This window comes from Panthera onca, chromosome C2, assembly GCF_046562875.1.
Source record: "Panthera onca isolate mPanOnc1 chromosome C2, mPanOnc1 haplotype 2, whole genome shotgun sequence".
Lineage (NCBI taxonomy): Eukaryota > Metazoa > Chordata > Mammalia > Carnivora > Felidae > Panthera > Panthera onca.
Genome location: NC_138347.1, coordinates 11,451,606 through 11,469,343, shown reverse-complemented (window position 1 = coordinate 11,469,343; position 17,738 = coordinate 11,451,606). Strand labels below are relative to the sequence as shown.

Here is a 17,738-nt window from a genome sequence, read left to right as displayed (position 1 = left end):
GAGGTCAATTTCGTATTAATAGAATGAAGATTTTTCTAAACATAAGAGACGCGTCGTAAACAGTTCTGTTTGGGTTTAAAATGTTGAGTTCATGAATTTCAAGTAGTTAAGGTGTGTTTGTTTTGTCTCACTTTGCCATGAGACAGCCTGAGGAAAAAGCCAGAAGCAGAGTAATCCTTCAGAAAAGTTAAATGACCAAATTAGCAGTAAATTTCCATTAACTACTAGCCTTTTCAGGCCTCCACTGCTACTTAATTCTTCTGTCTCTTCACAAGCATTTAAGTAAAGTAATGTTTATGAAAAGGAATCCCATACAAGTTGTTCAGGTGGATACTTGCCTCTATTTCAATTAATACCACTTCATGTAATGCACCTGTTTTTGAGTGTCTGTAAGTACAAATGAAGGAGAAACAGCCACAGTTTTTAAAGCAAGTGATTCTGTGCCCCTTTCATAACAGAACAACTGTCGTTAGTAGACTTGAAAGGGAGCCGTGTTTCTCAGGATCTTCTTGAGTATTCAATTTGTCAAGCATATTGCTTTTGAAATACTTTGGCTTTATGCCATAGGATGTCCAAAGATGTTTTATGGTACAAATATCTTAATTCTTGAGGGGAAATAAGTGATTTTTTCCCCCGAGTTGAAGAAAGTTAAAAGCAAGCTTATTTTCTATCTATCCTTGCTGATACATAACAGAATCTTTATTTGCCAATAATCTTCTTGTTGTGGTTCATAATCTGTGTTTGATCAAAGACCCCTTTCAGAATCAATGAAAGCTATGAGCTTTCTCTATAAGAAAAATGCCCATAGCCCAGTTTGCGTGCTATTTTATAGTGTTCCCAGAGCCAAAGCTTGTTCATAAACCCTGGTGAAGAAACTTTGTTACGTCTGAGAATTCTATGGATATTACTGGTGATAAAAATCTTACCATTTTAATTTATATACACTACGTATCTTATAGTTTTCTTTTTCTTTTTTTTAAATGTTTATTTCTGAGAGAGAGAGTACATGCACGAGTGGGGGAGAGGTAGAGAGAGTCCCAAGCAGGCTCTGCACTGTCAGCACAGAGTCTGACACAGGGCTTGATCCCACGAACCATGAGATCATGACCTGAGCTGAAATCAAGAGTCGGGTTGTTCAACCGACTGAGCCACCCAGGAACCCCCCATAGTTTTATTTTTCTTATATATTTGTAACACATAGCTACAACTTCTTCAGTGCATGTTTAATTATTTCTTCTTTATTAAGAAAGCCATTATACTATATTAGCAGATAATATCAAGTTACTATGCCCTATACCTATGTAAAACATCTCATACCCTTGAATAGACTTACAGAAGAAAAATCAATAAAGTTGTATACTCAATACCATATTGCTAGATGAATACCCAGCTAATAAAATGTGACTGTAGGGTTATTGATTTTAGGAAAAAATAATTTTAGTAAGAGCCACAAGTGAGAGAAGGAATTTTGATTTTCAGTAATCCCTCATTTGTTCTTTTTAAATCTTAGTTATAATATACAGAAGTAACTGTGACAGTTAATAGGATTTTCAGGGTCACTTTGATGAGGTTGACCACCAGGAAAAGTGGTCAATAACACAGTCAATAACTGTGATTACACTTGAGTTTCTTAAATAGAACTATTGAGAGGGAATAACAGAACAGTGCAACCCTCTGTCTCCCAGGTGAAGGGACTCTGCTCCACAAGGCCCTTGTCATGCACAAAGGCAAATCATTAACTCCTCTTCCATACATATTCCTTCATCCTATAGACTGCCTTCCTAGAAGTTCAACTTAAAAAAGTTGCTGGGGTTCCTGGGTGGTTCAGTCAGTTAAGCATCCGACTTCAGCTCAGGGCATTATCTCGCAGTTTGTGAGTTCGGCGGTTTGTGAGTTCGAGCCCTGCTGTCGGGCTCTGTGCTGACAGCTCAGAGCCTAGAGCCTGCTTCAGATTCTGTGTCTCCCTCTCTTTCTGCCCCTCCCCTGCTAGTACTCTGTCTTTCTCTCTCTCTCAAAAATAAACATTAAAAAAATTAAAATTAAAAAAAGTTACCATGCTTAGGAATCATGAATTTTCTGCTTCGTCTTGGTTCATGGCATCTTAATCTCCCAAGTCCAAGGAAGGAGGGAAAGACCCGGAATACCTTCCTGTTGGAAGCATCTTGATTTTCTTACTGTTGTGTACACAGCAGTGTTTGAAGAAGATGAAGGAGACAATAGAAAACTGTTGGCAGTCCTCAAATCTGGACCCCGAGATGCCACAGCCTTGTTATCTTATTTGACATCTGCTATTGTACGGCTCCTGCAAGTTCTTTTTCCTTGGAGGTCCTTGAAACCTGCAACTCACTTATACGGCTCAGAGATAGGTTCAGCCCATCCTGCGATGCTGCTATACTCAAAAACAACTTTGCTTTGAAAATTCTAAAATACCTTCCTTCATGTATATTTGAAACATCCAAAAATTGTTTCGTGTAGATTCTTTAAATTCATTTCCTCTTGGTTTTTATTTTATTGTGCCCACTTTACTTCCATCTATCTTTACTTTGTATCTGGTAATGACCTGAGCCCATCTCGGTAATGACCGAGAATTGGATGCTCAACCAACTGAGCCTCCCAGGCATCCCTATCCCTTTGTATTTAATTTCAGTTCAGTTGTTTTGCTTACTAATTACACCTTTTTGGTTTATTCCTGTAGTAAAAATAAAGCCCCAAATAAGGGACACTGAAATAGATAAGGACTAATTTTATATGTGATCAACAGTGTCTAAGAATTTGACAGATTTTAAAGCAAAAAGAATACCTAAGGGTCATCCACTCTGATTCAGCTGTGGGCCCATGTCAGGGACCTGGGATTAGAATCCAAGTTTCTGTTTCTCCAGTTCAGTACTTTCTGATTATTGTCTATTGCCATCAATTATTCTTTCTGAACCTATTTAAGAACGTTACGCAATTGAATTTGACATTTTAAAATAAACACAATTCTTTTTCAGTCACTTTTTACCCTTCCTTCTAAAGGGTCTCAGCCATTGGGCTAATAATAGAGTAGTAGGCCGTTGCTATCTGCACAGGGCCTAACTTTTGGGTCCCTCTCTTAGGACATTGAGACATTGATTTAATATCACGCCATTGCAGTTTTCCTTTTCACATAGAGATACTAACTTGAGCCAAGGATACAGATTACTCTAACAGCAGGAAGTGGACTGTTTTTTCCATTTGTCTCTAAAATATCAAACCCAAGTCACGTGCCCAAGGCCGCTGCCATAGAGGATATGGTTCACGAGTTTGTGCCTCACCAAGTTGCTTCTTTCTGTCACCTCCTGCCTAGATATTCCCAGTCGCATCTGCTAGACTCCACACTGAAGTCCCTTCCTTCATCCCCATTTTTCCAGTGCCCCCAGCACTGTACCCCCTCAGAACCGCCTCCCCCTAACCTCCTGATCTGCAAAAACTTTTTCTTGTATCTCACTGATCTCTTTTAGGACCTCTCAAAGTCACTTTTGATTTGTAAAACACTTGTCCATGCGTTCTAACGTTATTCTGAGGACAGTCTAGCTAGCAGGAAAAGTTTAGTGTAACCCTTAGGACTTTTCTCTAGGAATAAGTCCATTTAAACACTGACCTACAGTGCTCTGCCTTCAGTCAGTCTCTGAATGAATCTAAAGGTAGGAATTTAAGGCAGGAAGAAACCTACCCATTTGGACTTAACCAGTGACCAAGATGAAGAAGACCAGGCAGACCTTAGTTAGTTCTTGTATCTCACCAAAAAGTCCCTGGGGCTCCCCCCTTGGGGGACTAGCCCTAGTTACCCAGACCAAGAAGTCAACTGGAAATGCACCCTTGGCCCTACAGGGCACTGACTTACCTGATTTATTGTTGACACAAGCAAGAAGAGTCTCAGTAACAGAATCTGTTAGTGACCACTGGGTTCCTATGGAATTGAGGGTTCCCCCTCAACAGGCATTTCTTTATTCTTCACACTTTTGGATGTTTTACCTTCTGACTTGAGTACGTTAAGTGTCATAAAATGCATTGTATTTTCAGTAGTCTGCTAAGGAAATCCCTGTTGTTCCTGGGGGCTGATGTCAAATGAGGAGGTCAGGTCCAAGGTGGTGATAGTCATATTACTGCATTTATTTGCCACCTGACTGATGGGTTAGCCTGGGGCAGTTGATAACTTCACACTTGGACTTAGCAAGAGAAGATGCTTTGGAAGGGTGTGATTTGAAGGAAAACAGACCCTGGTGGGGACAGTCAAGGTTGTGGAGCAGAGGGACGTCCATTTGTTCTAAGACAGCATAGCATAGAAGGTGAGGTTTTAATAGAAGTGGCATGTAAAGAGGTGTGTGTATTTTTCAAGCCAGTAGAGGTTGGTGTTGATTTATTATCAGAAAGTACCTCAAAGTTTTACTAACGATGATCACCATACCTTAAAACAGGTTGGGTCCATTTCTATTGCCAAGGGTTTTTGTTTGTTTGTTTGTTTAATGTTTATTTATTTTGAGAGAGAGCTCACACATGCCCAAGCAGGGGAGGGGCTGAGAGAGAATCCCAAGCAGGCTCTGCAGCGTCAGCACAAAGCCCGATGTGGGGCTCGATCCCACAAACCGTAAGATCATGACCCGAAATCAAGAGTCAGATGCTTCACCGACTGAGCTACCCAGTCGCCCCTCTACTGCCGAGTCTTGAACAGTGTAGCTTCTCTAATACCCTTCACTAGCAAGTTCCTTCTAAAGCATGTAATGGAAAATGGTGTAATGTCTTATGACTCACTAGAATATAAACTAGAACAGCTTTTGGAGATACTCATGTCAAAATGTAGAGTGATTTCAGTTTTCCAAATTAGCGCTTTTTTTTTTTTTAAATCTGAGATGTTAGTCTCCTGAATGTCTAGACTTCCCCACTATGAAATGTTGCATGCTAATAAATGGTGGAAATGCCGGTCACCTCATGTCATTACATGAACTGTTTCCTGGTTGTTTGCAGGAACTGAGAGAAATACATAATAAGCAACAACTCCAGAAACAAAAGTCCATAGAGGCCGAACGTCTGAAACAGAAAGAACAAGAGCGAAAGATCATAGAATTAGAAAAACAAAAAGAAGAAGCACAAAGGTAAGTCTTCTCGTGGATTGTGTGGCCGTCGGGAAGAAACGTTGAGTATTTATTATTCTTTGCGGGGCTTTTGCAAGTATTTACTGACTTTGAAAGAGCCTTCAGTCTTCAGTGTGTGTGTGTGTGTGTGTGTGTGTGTGCGCACGCGCACACTCACAAGCACAAATACGTGTATATATAAATCTTTGCATATATAAGTACCCCCTGAAGTTTTTGGTGAGTTTCCAGAGCTCTCCCAAGCTACTACTATGTAGATAAATGGAATTATACAAGGAAATGAGGACACTTGGTATGCTCATTTGCATGCCAATGACCAAAATACGTTTCCAGTTCACAGCCTTTTTATAACAGTGGCTGTCCTGAGCTCTGGGTTTGAAATCAAAGCCCCTGAGTGGTCGCCACGCAGGCTTTCTCCAGCAGGACTGACCGCGTGCTACTCTTCTTTCTTCTTTTCTTCAACTGGAAATTAAACTTGAGTACAAAAGGAGAAAATTTGCTGCTGCTGAAGATACAGACACATTTTTTTGTTTGTTTTTGTTTGAATATTTGTGTTTGTGGTTTGTTATTATTACTTGTAACTTTCTATAGTAAGTTGTAGAAACATATTTGTTCACTTGCGGGGTGTCCGATTTTGTTACTGGATATTTGCATCTTATATTTCAGTTAATTTTTGACTCTAAGAAACAAAAATGACCAAGTATTTCAATGACACAGTATACGTTGTAAAAATTGGTTATTGAAATTAGAATAAAAAGATGAAGAAACATACGTTAGGCAAGTCATTGACCTTAGTGAGCTGAGCTCAGTTTAACTACCCAGAGGGTGCACACTTTGTTGTGGGTGTCTATAGTTCAGTTAACCCTTGAACAACAAGGAGGTTAGGGGCGCAGACCCCTGCTCAGTTGGAAATCTGAGTATAACTTTTGACTCCGCCCAAAACTTAGCTACTAATAGCCTACTGTTGATTGGAAGGAAGCCTATAACTAACACATATTTTGTTGTGTTGTATATATTATATACTATGTTCTTACAATAAGGTAAGCCAGACAAATAAAATGTTAAAATCATAAGAAAGAGAAAATACATTTACAGCACTGTAGTGTGAAATATCCTCATTTAAGTGGACCCACATAGTTTACCAGTGGATAGGTGGGTAGGGTCTCTAACCAGTTTAGAGGATTGTTTTATGGTTTTCTTGGGGCTTGATTCAAGGATTCATTTCTTGGATGTGCTGATTAACTCTAACTCCATCCTTTTCTTATCTTCAGAGTTGATAAGACGCTTTGATTATTCACATTAAACTGCACTAAACTTTCATATTTCTGCAGAGGAGAAATCAATGCAAAATATAATACAAAAAGGGTAGATTTTCTGCTTACAATCATATAAATAAAACCAAAAATTAAGTTCAGAAGTTACATGATGTCTTATATTAGTAGAAAATATTAAGTACATTTTTATTGTGGTTTTGTTGTTGTTATGAATGACAACAATTTTTTTGTGCTTTCTTAAAAGATGTTTTGAAAAATTTAAGTAAAATGTTAGAGATTTAAGCTAAGAATTTTACTGCACCAAATTTTCACATTCAAACAGCGTAGAAATAAATATAATATTTTTTAAATGGAGAATACAAGTTTTATTTGCTTATATTATGTTCTTTTGGCAGTGTCCTAATTCCGGGAGATGACCTTTGTGCTTTGGCCATGTCACAGGACAGTGGTTCAGTCTGTGGAGCCTAGAACCAGGCTGCCTGGGATTGAGCCCCAGGCAGGTGTGGCCGTGTGGCTTCAGACAAGCCACTTATGTGTAAAATGGGGACAATAATAGGACCTCCCCACCTGGTGTGAAGACTAATGGAGTTAATGTAGGAGGAGGACTAGTTATTACTATCATCATATTGTTTAGTTTGGCACATGAGTTTCATTTAAAGTGTTTTCTGCAGGATGAGGTCTTCTTATATGTCAGGGCCTAGATTTAATTACACTTTTCGCATCAGCTGTTTTGACAAACAGAAGGTTAGTTGTCAAATTCAGGAAGATGCATAGAGACTATTCAGTAATGGGTGGCCGCTGCCTCGAGGGTTCCAACTAATCTGTTGCTTTCAGCTTCAGTTTTTGGGGGACCTACATGCGCGTTCATCTGGGTGTGCTCCCTCATCACGGATGTTTGTTCCTGTGTGTGTTAGGGGTTTTGGTGGTGAAATACCAGTCTTCTCATCGAGAAGTATCTTTGTTATTCTTCTAACTACTTCACAAACTACATCGGAAATCTTCTGTGTTTTTCTGAGTCGTGTGATTTCATTGCGCTCAGAATCAGAGCCCTGAGAGCCTTTGTTTCATGGACTCAGACTGCCCCATCTGAGGAACAGTATCCCCTCCGTGTTTAGCATTCCATTGACTAGACGGAGCTTTTTTGTGAAGAGACCACAGCAGTGGTAAACTGGAATTGCTTCCTCGCAGTAATCAAGCTTTTTGTTGACAGACGAGCTCAGGAGAGGGACAAGCTGTGGCCTGAGCACACGCAGCCGGACAATGAGCAGCAGCGGCCAAGGAAGATTCACGATGAAGAGAAACTCCGAAGGGAGGAGAGTGTCAAGAAGAAGGACGGTGAGGAGAAGGGCAAACCGGACACACAGGACAAGATGAGTCGGCTTTTCCATCAGCATCAAGAACCCGCCAAGCCAGCTGTCCAGGCACCCTGGTCCACCACAGGTATTAGGGGCCAAAAGTCATTCTGGCAAATGAGTTTTCTCTCCCAGATCTTCCTGAGAAATTTCCATGTCTAACAGGCCCCGTCCTGGCTCCTTCCATAGAGGTGAGAATGCCAGTGTCCTTTTCTCGGACCGTGCAGGTGTTCATTCTCTGGGATCACGAGATGCCTGTTTAATCTTCCACCACCATGCCAACCTTTGGTCCCTATTACACTGGTGTCCAGAGTCTTTTGTAGACAAAAGTGGCATGAGTTTTCCTTTCCAAGCCCCATGCATAAACCTGTGTTCCAAATTTGGAAAGAACCTGTTGCTTCTCCACTTGGCTATTTTCTCTAGGAATTTCTGAGCTGTCTCAGCCCCAGGAAATGACACCTTTTCCCCCTTGCCTACAGGGATCTGTCTTCAGTCTGCACTGCATAAAGCCGTGTCTTTTACCTTTTGAAAACTGTGACTTTTGTTTTGCCCTTTGATCATAAGTTGCCTCTTTAAATTCCGGTAAATGAAAGACTTTGAAATTGCTAGAAAACATGAACTTACATGAGATGCAACCTAGAATGTATTTTCGAGATTCTTGTGTGGCTGTATAATATTGTACAGCTTTGCAGAATAATACTCAGCTGAAGAAAGTGATTGCTTTTTCCTTTGCATGGTAAATTATATTGATTTTGTTTGATTATCAGTGTGCTTTTTATTGATATACAGAAAGAAAAGAAAGCAGCACACTGTTCCATAGGGTTTGCTTCCTGTTTACAGTGGGCAGAAATGGGAGTGGGGTTCAGAACTGGGTCTCACACCCTCCCTGCCTGCAGTTTAGGAGAAATGATGGCAAGCTTATTTATGTTTTAATGCTTTCTTTGATATGAAAATAATTTCACCAGTACTCAATCTTAGGCAATTAGTTTTAAGTTCCTTATCTTGCCTCCTAGTATAAAATGAGGATTGAGGCCCCTGGGTGGCTCAATCAGTTAAGCGTCCAACTTCAGCTCAGGTCATGATCTGGCAGTTCATGAGTTCCAGCCCCATGTTGGGCTCGGAGCCTGGAGCCTGCTTTGGATTCTGTGTCTCCCTCTCTCTCTGCCCCTCCTCCACTCACGGTCTGTCTCTCTCTCTCTCTCTCTCTCCTAAAAATAAGTATTAAAAAAAAAATTTTTTTTAATGAGGATTTCTTTTTTTATATAACTTTTTTAAAAGTTTATTTATTTTGAGAAACAGAGCTTATAAGCGGGGAGGGGCAGAGAGTGAGGGAGAGAGAGAGGATCCCAAGCAGGCTCCACACTGCCAGAACAGAACCCGATGTGGGGCTCGAACCCACGCACTATGAGATCATGACCTGAGCCAAAATCAAGAGTTGGACGCTTAACCAACTGAGCCACCCAGGCGCCCCTAAAATTAGGATTTCTATTTCCTTTGGTCAGTGAGATACACTGCACATCATCCAGCTGAAGACTGCATGAAGATAATACCTTCCCTTCACTGCTTTTCAGAGAAAATAGATGTGTGTCTAAATACTTGCAGCTCTAGGGTATAAAGTTCTGAGGGCTGTGGTTAGATATTGTTAAGTTTTAGCCAGAAGCCAAAATGTCTTCTGCTTGCATGCATTTTTGAAAACTTTTACTTGAAATCTAAATTATTTTCATACAAGTTCTGTCTTTTGGCTCACTTCCCCTCCCCTGGGAAATGTAGAGGAAGACTTACTTCACCAGGGATTATCAATAATAATTGTTCTTGGTGAAATCGGCACTTACATTTTATATGATTGCTTTAGAGACCTAAAACATCGACATTTCCGTGTCTCTTAGTCTGGAGAGTTGTGCTGCTTTACTTTCTGCCAAAGGAGTTTTCTTCTTGGCTGATTCAGTTCGGGGGTCACATTCTAGCTGCTGCATTGTACTCGGCACCCTGGGTGGAGAAGAGGGGGATTGATGCTTTACAGATGTGCACTGCTGGAGCCTGAGCTGGGAGGCTGTTCTACAGGGACCTAACACAGCCTCACTGCACTTGGCGTTGGGATGGCCTTTGTTCAGGGAGCATCGGCCAGTGGACTCTGATGGGTTTGAGTTGCTGACATCAGATTTGGCTCTCCTTAGGCACTAAGTATGTGCTTCAGAAATTTCTTGAATAGATGGAACTTGTTCAGATGGTAAGGGCCGCAGTTGAGCAGAGGTCATTCATTTGGCTTGTTGTCATGCATATGTGTTCCGTGTAATGTTTTATTTTTGTTCCCTTCTCCCCGCTGTTTTGGAAATAGAAAAAGGCCCACTTACAATTTCCGCACAGGAGAATGTAAAGGTGGTGTATTACCGAGCGCTCTATCCCTTTGAATCCAGAAGTCATGATGAGATCACGATCCAGCCCGGAGATATAGTAATGGTAAGAAAGACTCCCGTCCAAGTGTGATTTCTGTCAATGATTAGCACCTGTCCTCCTCCTGCACTTTATTTGACAGCGTGAAATTGTCACCGAGTATGAAATCCAGTAATCCAGCATCTGGACTTTTGAAGTATGGGCTCAGTCGTCCTTTCCTATCAGAATGAAAGATGGTATTTAGAAATGTATCCTAACATCACTTTAAAATAGAGGTGTTAGAGAAAATGGGTTGTTATCACAGCCTTGGCATGTTTTTAAATCTATAAAGATCTGGTAATTTCAGAGTTTAGATTACCACTTACATATTATGAATAGTCCTTAAGACATAGTTTTCAGTGCAAAATGCTTTATCATCATTTTCGTAATTGCCAATGATAACTTCTATATTTTCGGATCAGTGCATCTTTTTTCCCCTTTGTGTGATCGTTGAATTGTGTGAAGAGCCATGAATTACATACAGTGAATCTGCCTTCTTATTCTGCAAATGAGCAGATAAAAGAGTTTGGAATTTTGCTTTGTCAAAGTTTATTTTCTTTAATTACAGTAATAGTTAAATATAATCTTATGAGTGTAACTCAAACTATAGTAACCAGTTTAAGAAGGAATGAAGCAATGTGGTTGACCGAAATCACTTTCTAAAGAGAACAGTAGTTCCTGCACCTAGTTAATAACTTAAGAATAAGAGTCTTAGAAATGGTCATACTTTACATCACTTACTGTTGGGCATTTTTTGTTTGTTTAAAGATGGGAATGGTTCCGAATTTTAAAAGAACTATGAAAGTCAAAGATTGAGATAAGCATGCTTCTCATACTGGTATTACATGTCTTTGGACTAAAAATGTTGTAGAGGTCATTGCACCCTTACTTACGTGTTCCTCTTGCACGTATACATCAGATCTCTGGGTGGAGAAAATACGATCTTTAGTGAACCAAAATATGTACAAAGAACAGTGTGTTTGGTATTCAGAGATATCAATCATTTCTCCCTTTTTTTCTGATAGTTTTTTTCCTTACCTGTCATGGGCTAGAAATAAGAGAATCAAGACCAAATATCCAGATTCTTCAGAAGTCAGAATCTCCGTAACAATCACAAACCCTCTTCAAATATAGTCCAGCCTCCATTCAGCAAACTATTTGAATGCCTGGGTGCCAGCCTTACTCACTCTTTGCAGAAAGAGCCTCTCTTTCTCTTTGGCGGAGGCACCGCACTCATGCACATGAACGGTGATTCAAGGCCGCCCTGTCACCACTGACTCTTTCCCGTGCTGTGTTTGCTAGGCCTGAAGCAGCTTTATTTGTGCAGCCTCGTCTTTGAACTATTGTGGCTTTTAAAGCATTTGAATTGTTAAAATATATAAAATATGACACCAGGAATCTAAAACTTGTGAGAGTACAAGGTGACATCAGATAGGGCCTCATAACAAAGTGTGTTTTTTTGTTTTTTTACACTGGAAAAAAAAAAAAAAAGAGCCTGATGTTTTGAAACTGGATTTTGTTGCAACACCAGATACAGAAAAGTAGTGTTCTCTTGTCGAGATAAGGAAGCGTTACAAAATGTTACAATGAAGAAGTGTTACAGATGATCTATACTGAGAAAATATTGGTATTCTTTGGAAACATAGTCTTGTTACAATGATACTTTTCCTCAAATTGGCTAGTTAACCACCCTCTTGACTAGATGAATAGAGTTTAGATATACTGTAAAAATAAAACATTTCATTAAACATATTTTGCCTTGCTTTCAAACCTTTGCTTTCCTGGTGGAGGTTAAAGGGGAATGGGTAAGTCTATGTAACTGTCAGGAAGTCTACATCTCATTAAGTGTTTTCTTCTTTTAAGTCGCTTTGATTCTGTGTAAGTACACATACCTTTGGGTGTTATCGTGGAAGTAGAAACATGTTTTGAGTTTGTACAGTAGGTTGTGCTTAAAAAAGAAAACAGAGAAAAAAGAGGTATAAAAGTATGTGTACCAGATTTCTCTGTGCTAGATTCCATTTAAGGACTAACTTGAAGGCTGTGTGTTTGGCAATTATAAGGTCAAGTCTCTGTCTCAGAGTACAGACAAAAATTAAGTTCCAGGTAGTTTAAGCTTAGAAGATAAAATTCTTAATTTTTTTAAAGGGGAATATTGGAATAATTTCCCGGCAAAGAAGTACCTTTTTGAGCTAAAACCAGAAGCCATAAATGATAAAAATGGACAGATTTGACAATGTAAAATAATTTATACTTGTATATTGCAAAATACATCCATAATAAAGACTCCAAAAAGTTAATATGAAAGAAACCCACAAATTATAAAAGTTGTCCAAGGATATGAGGAGATAGTAAAAAGAAGAAAAGCAAATGATTCTAAAAATATATAAAAAGAGGCTTTATCTCATTGACAATCAGGAAATGCAGGTTAAAAAAAAAAAACAGCATTTTTCATTTCTCAACTGAGCAAATTTAAAAGTTTGGTAATATCCCGCTTTGTCAAAAGTGTAGGAAAGTCGTTGTAATATACACTGTCAGCACGATTGTATGAATTGGCTAAGCTATTTGAGAAGCAATTCGACAATGCCTATTCAAATTTCAAATTCTTATTCCCCTTGACCCAGAAATTCTGTTATTCTCCCTCTGTTAGACTGGTTTTTGGCATTTGCACAAATATATGTGCATGTGGATCTTCACTGCAGCATTGTTGGTAAAAGCAAAAAAGGAACATCCCAGTATAGCAAGGGAGTAGTTTGAATAAATTATGATATAGCTAAACAGTATGATCAAGATGTTTTTAAAAAATCGTATAGATCTACATATACAGATAAGCTCACCAGTAAAAAAAAAAAAAAAAAAAAAAAGCAGAAACAATATGCACAGTGTAATTGCATTTTGGTTAAATAAAATATTGTGTGTGTGTGTGTGTGTGTACATGTGAATGTTTTTGTGTATGTAGTTCAAGTCCTGAAATACAGAAATGAAACCATTAACATTGGTTACTGCTGGGCAGTAAAGAGGGGTTTTCATGTTTAATTTTTTGTACTTTTGTATTATTTTCATATTTACAAATGTATCAACATTTGTAATTTTTAAATGAAACACTGAAATTAATCCAACTTTGACAAGTATAACAGAGAATGTCCACCCAGTCCTGGAATGGTATTTGCTTTATCTATGTCAGACATCCCAAATATACAATGAAATGTGGAATGTGTACTGCTAGGCATAATTTACTGGCTTGCTGAAGGGACAGCAGCAGTGTCTTCATTTTATAGCACACAATGTAACATGACACCCCAAATGACATTCAACTAGATTATCTTCCTGAGGTTATTAACAAGTCAGTGCAAAAACTACAGAAATTGACATGGGATAGAAATAGATTTTTTATTCCCTACAGTTTGAGGTCAAGAAACATGGTCATGAAAATATGTAGTAGAACATTACTATCAATCTCTTAGTTGAATAATCAGGAGTTCACTTATTTTTGTGGGTGCAGTAATCATAAGATTCTCAGATTTCTCAAACTTCCTTAAAAAATAGCTGACTATACTGGTTAGATTATAAAAACCTAACATATCCTTTTTTTAGCATAGGCAGTCTTGGAGGGAGCTCTAAAAAGTGTTTTGTTCTTGAAAAAACTTGGTGTCCAGTTTTCCCCCAAAAAAAATTTTTCATGGTTAACAAAAATTAAAGTGCTGTCTTATATATCATCCTATAATAAATATTGTTCATAATATAAAGAAATACAAGAGGATGTCTGCCATTGATGTTTCAAATCTTTTTAGAAAGGTAGGAAGAAACACATGAAAAAGCCAATGCCTGATGAAGTTCTCAGGGAATTCTTACTAACTCTGCTAGGAACTTAAGAGGAAAGGAATCAGAATAAACCGATATGCTCAGGGAAGAACTTCTTAATGGAAGCTTCTTAAATGAGTTTGACCTTGATAGCTAGGGCTTAGATACTGTGAACATTGATATGGCCTATCTCTGATCTGAAAGTCCCAGTATTTGGAGGATGACTAAATCACATTTGACATCCATAATGCATTGGAATAGCATACGAAATTAGAAGACCTTTCTTTGCTCGCTGCCATTTTGTTGAAGTTTGTCTTAAGAGCACAGGCTGATCATCTAACTCAGCAGGTCCAGGAGTGTAGGACTGAGTACATCAGAACGGCTCAGGAGTTTTAAAAAAATAACCCATTCCAGGGCTCACCCCCAGAGACTCTGGAAACTTTATTCCAAATACAGGATTCAAAATCTTCTCCAAGTGGTTCGTTCTGTTAGGCAGTCACTAACAGGAACCACTGATCTAACCTAATGCCTTTTTCCTGTCAAGACTAATCCTAAATCATTTCTGGAAAATACCATCTTAGAAATAGCTTTAAAAAAAAAAAAAAAAGACACTCTTCAGTGGTTGTCAGCCCTCAACCAGTTCAGTTCATTCTGAAGATTGTTTATCTTCTTACACTCATTGTTTTTCTTTTTTTTTTTTCTCTTGATGGAGATTTTTTTTTTTTTTTTTTTTTTTTTTAAATATAGTCAATACCTTTCCTTTCCTGCCTTCCTTCGATTTCTGAGGGTGGCTTGTTTAGTAACAATTGGTCATAGTATCCTTACTTTTTTGAGGAACCAGTACATTACGATTCCAGCAGTGGTCCACATGTGGCCCACTTCCTGTTTTGTAATAAAGTTTTATTGGAACACAGACTTATTCATTTGTGTATTGCCTACAGCCGCTTTTGTGCTGCAAGGGCAGGGTTGAATAGTTACTACAGAGGAAGAATTTCCTGGATTAGAGCTTTAGAAAGCTATTTTAATATTCTAACCCAAAAGTTTGGGGGGAAACGTTCTGTTTCCAGGCTGGCAAATGCATGAAACACGTGCTACCCCCCATACTCCTTACCACATCCCAGACAGCCACACTGGCTGGTCTGAGTCTGTACACAGTTTAAATCTCTTTGCCGTGCTTGTTCTGTGTCATTGTGAGGGGAGAGGGAATTTCTATTTCCCTTCTTTGTGACAAGGTAAGAGGTTTTAGAAATATTTGGGCTACCAAATGAATTTAGCAGACATGAAGCATAGAAGCCTTGAGAGAAGAGATGTAATGGTATCGGGCTTCAGCCATGTGTCCTTGACCCTGACAGCTGCTATGAGCATTTGACTGTTGCATCCAAGCCCTACAGCATACAGTGTATGTTAACATTTTGTATGCTAGATCTGTGACATTCCAGATGGTTGTGAACTATCTGGGATTTGTGTTTCCCACTTTGATAAGTTTCTACTAGATTGACTCCAAATGCTTTGAGGTGTTGCAGTGGGGCTGGTTAAGTGAAATTGTATTAAGACTGACCCTGTTTGGGGGCGCCTGGGTGGCTCAGTCGGTTAAGCGTCCGACTTCGGCTCAGGTCACGATCTCGCGGTCCGTGAGTTCGAGCCCCGCGTCAGGCTCTGGGCTGACGGCTCAGAGCCTGGAGCCTGCTTCCGATTCTGTGTCTCCCTCTCTCTCTGCCCCTCCCCCGTTCATGCTCTGTCTCTTTCTGTCTCAAAAATAAACGTTAAAAAAAAAAAAAAAAAAAAATTAAAAAGACTGACCCTGTTAAGATTTCAGAACCCCCTGACTTTTAGGCACCAATAAATGAATTTACTTTATATATGTTAAAGTCCACATTATAGCCAGCCATGTCACAAAGTTTGTGTGCCTAACTGTTCTCGTTCTATTCTAGTCTTATGTACTGTCTTTCCACAACTGGATTGGCATTTGGGCTAAAGTTTCCCAAATCCAGGAGGAACTATTTCTCCCTTTCCTATGAAACCTTGTGCTTTTTCTAAATGGTTAATGTAATGTTAAGAGTGAATTTTTATTATATCCTCTGAATCTGAAAATTAAGTCATTCATTAAAATTAATGGATTCGTATTAGAACAAATCAGGCTAATTGAGACTATCGTTTGGTCAAAGTTGACCAGTGAATTTCCTTGGTTAAAAGGGAACAGCTGATTTCACTATTACCCTGAATGATGGAGAAACTCTTGTTTGACCAGATAAGAGGCTGATGTGGCATCTTCCTCCCTTCTTAAGTATATGAAACTCCTTTCAGCAGTGAAGCGTACTTTCTGTAGTGTGCTTTCTGTTCTTATCAGGAGAAGGGGGCTGGGTGCGATCAGCTAACTAGGGTACAAGCTAGACCTGCCCACAGGGCAGGACATTTCGTTGGGGCTTCGGATCCAGTTCTAGATGTCAACACCAAAAGTCTTGTTAACCAGGTAAGACCCTGTGTCTCGAAGGAATGACAGTAAATTATAGGACATAATCGAGCAAAGCAGCTGACGTTTGAGGAGGTCCTACCTGGACAGACCAGTCGAAGTTTCCGACAGGCCATGGTCAAGGATTGAACTCCAGCCCCTAGAGGATTACTGCTGGCAAGAAAGCAAACCCTACAGGTCCCAGGCAGGTTCCTAGAGCAGAGAACGCCCCATACCGAGAACTGGAGAGTGTTACCTAAAGTGAGGGTAAGGACCAGGACAAAAGCCCAAATGAGAGAACTCCAGTACAGAGTCAGAGGTGGACAACAGGAAAGATGGCTTTTAAAAGTCTATCATTAAACACTTCTCATATGCCAGGCAGGGTTTTAACTATTTAACAATCCTCATAGTCACCCTAGTAAGACGGGTACTATTATTATCCCCCTTTCAGACAAACAAGCTGAGGCACTAGGAGATGAAGGTTGCCCAGTCCCAGTTAATAAATCGTAGAACTAGTATTTAAATGGGGGCAGTCTAATTGCAGTGCCCTACTCCTGATCATGATGACACCTTGCTGTTTTGAGGCTAAGTGACTGTGTCAGGCTCAGGTTAGTGTGTTAGGCTCACCTTTGGTCCTAGAATGAGTGGAGGGGGATGGGAGCTTGACTGTTGAACTTGCTGAGGAGTTGGGGAGCCCCTGGCACCATCTGGCCTAGAAACGGCTGTTTCCAGTGCAAAGCTGTGGCAATATTGAAATGTGTCATAATCACTAATAAATATAAATGAAGAAAGAAAGGCATTTCTAGTCATTTGAGTTTAGCATAAAATCCAAGTGGAAGAAAATGTCATCTTAAATCCTCATCTAGGGAAAGAGTGGGGCTGCCCAGAAAAAGGAACGTAAGGACAAAACAGTGTGGGGGAGTTGAATGAAAAGTGACTAATGTGTTCACATCTGATGTAAGTGTTAGCAAGAATATCAGAACTATAAAGCAAAAAATAAAACCTCTGAAGCAGTGTGGCTGTTTATCTCGGGGAACTCCTTTTTGGAGAATTCGCAGTTTTAAAAATTGCTTTTGCCCCTGACATTAAGGGTTCCCTGAGGTGGAGCAGAGTACAAGGATCATCCACCTACTGAATATTTTGTAAATCAGATGTATAGTTAAGTAGTAAGCCCGATCTACTTTTTCCACCCCACCCCAAGCAGTTTTAAAATTCAAGTATGCTAACGAACATTACGCTTACTCTGCACTGAATACAGATAGTAGATGTTTGGTTCCATAATTTGGGACTTGATTTATTTTTATTTTTTATCTTTTTTTTTTTTTTT

The 17,738-nt window shown here is 39.4% G+C and overlaps 1 protein-coding gene across 7 annotated transcripts in view; it reads left to right on the top strand.

Moving 5' to 3' along the window:
* The window catches only part of ITSN1 (intersectin 1), a 220,210-nt gene that overhangs the window by 128,831 nt on the left and 73,641 nt on the right, over positions 1–17,738 (top strand). For 4 of the 7 annotated variants that reach the window (XM_078452813.2, XM_078452811.2, XM_078452817.2 and 1 more), the window contains exons 17-20: positions 4,984–5,111; positions 7,593–7,822; positions 10,070–10,191; positions 11,955–11,969. In XM_078452813.2, the coding sequence (XP_078308939.1) occupies positions 4,984–5,111; positions 7,593–7,822; positions 10,070–10,191; positions 11,955–11,969 (495 nt within the window). The remainder of the gene's footprint in view (positions 1–4,983; positions 5,112–7,592; positions 7,823–10,069; positions 10,192–11,954; positions 11,970–17,738) is intronic. The other 3 variants (XM_078452815.2, XM_078452814.2, XM_078452812.2) reach the window with 1 other exon arrangement.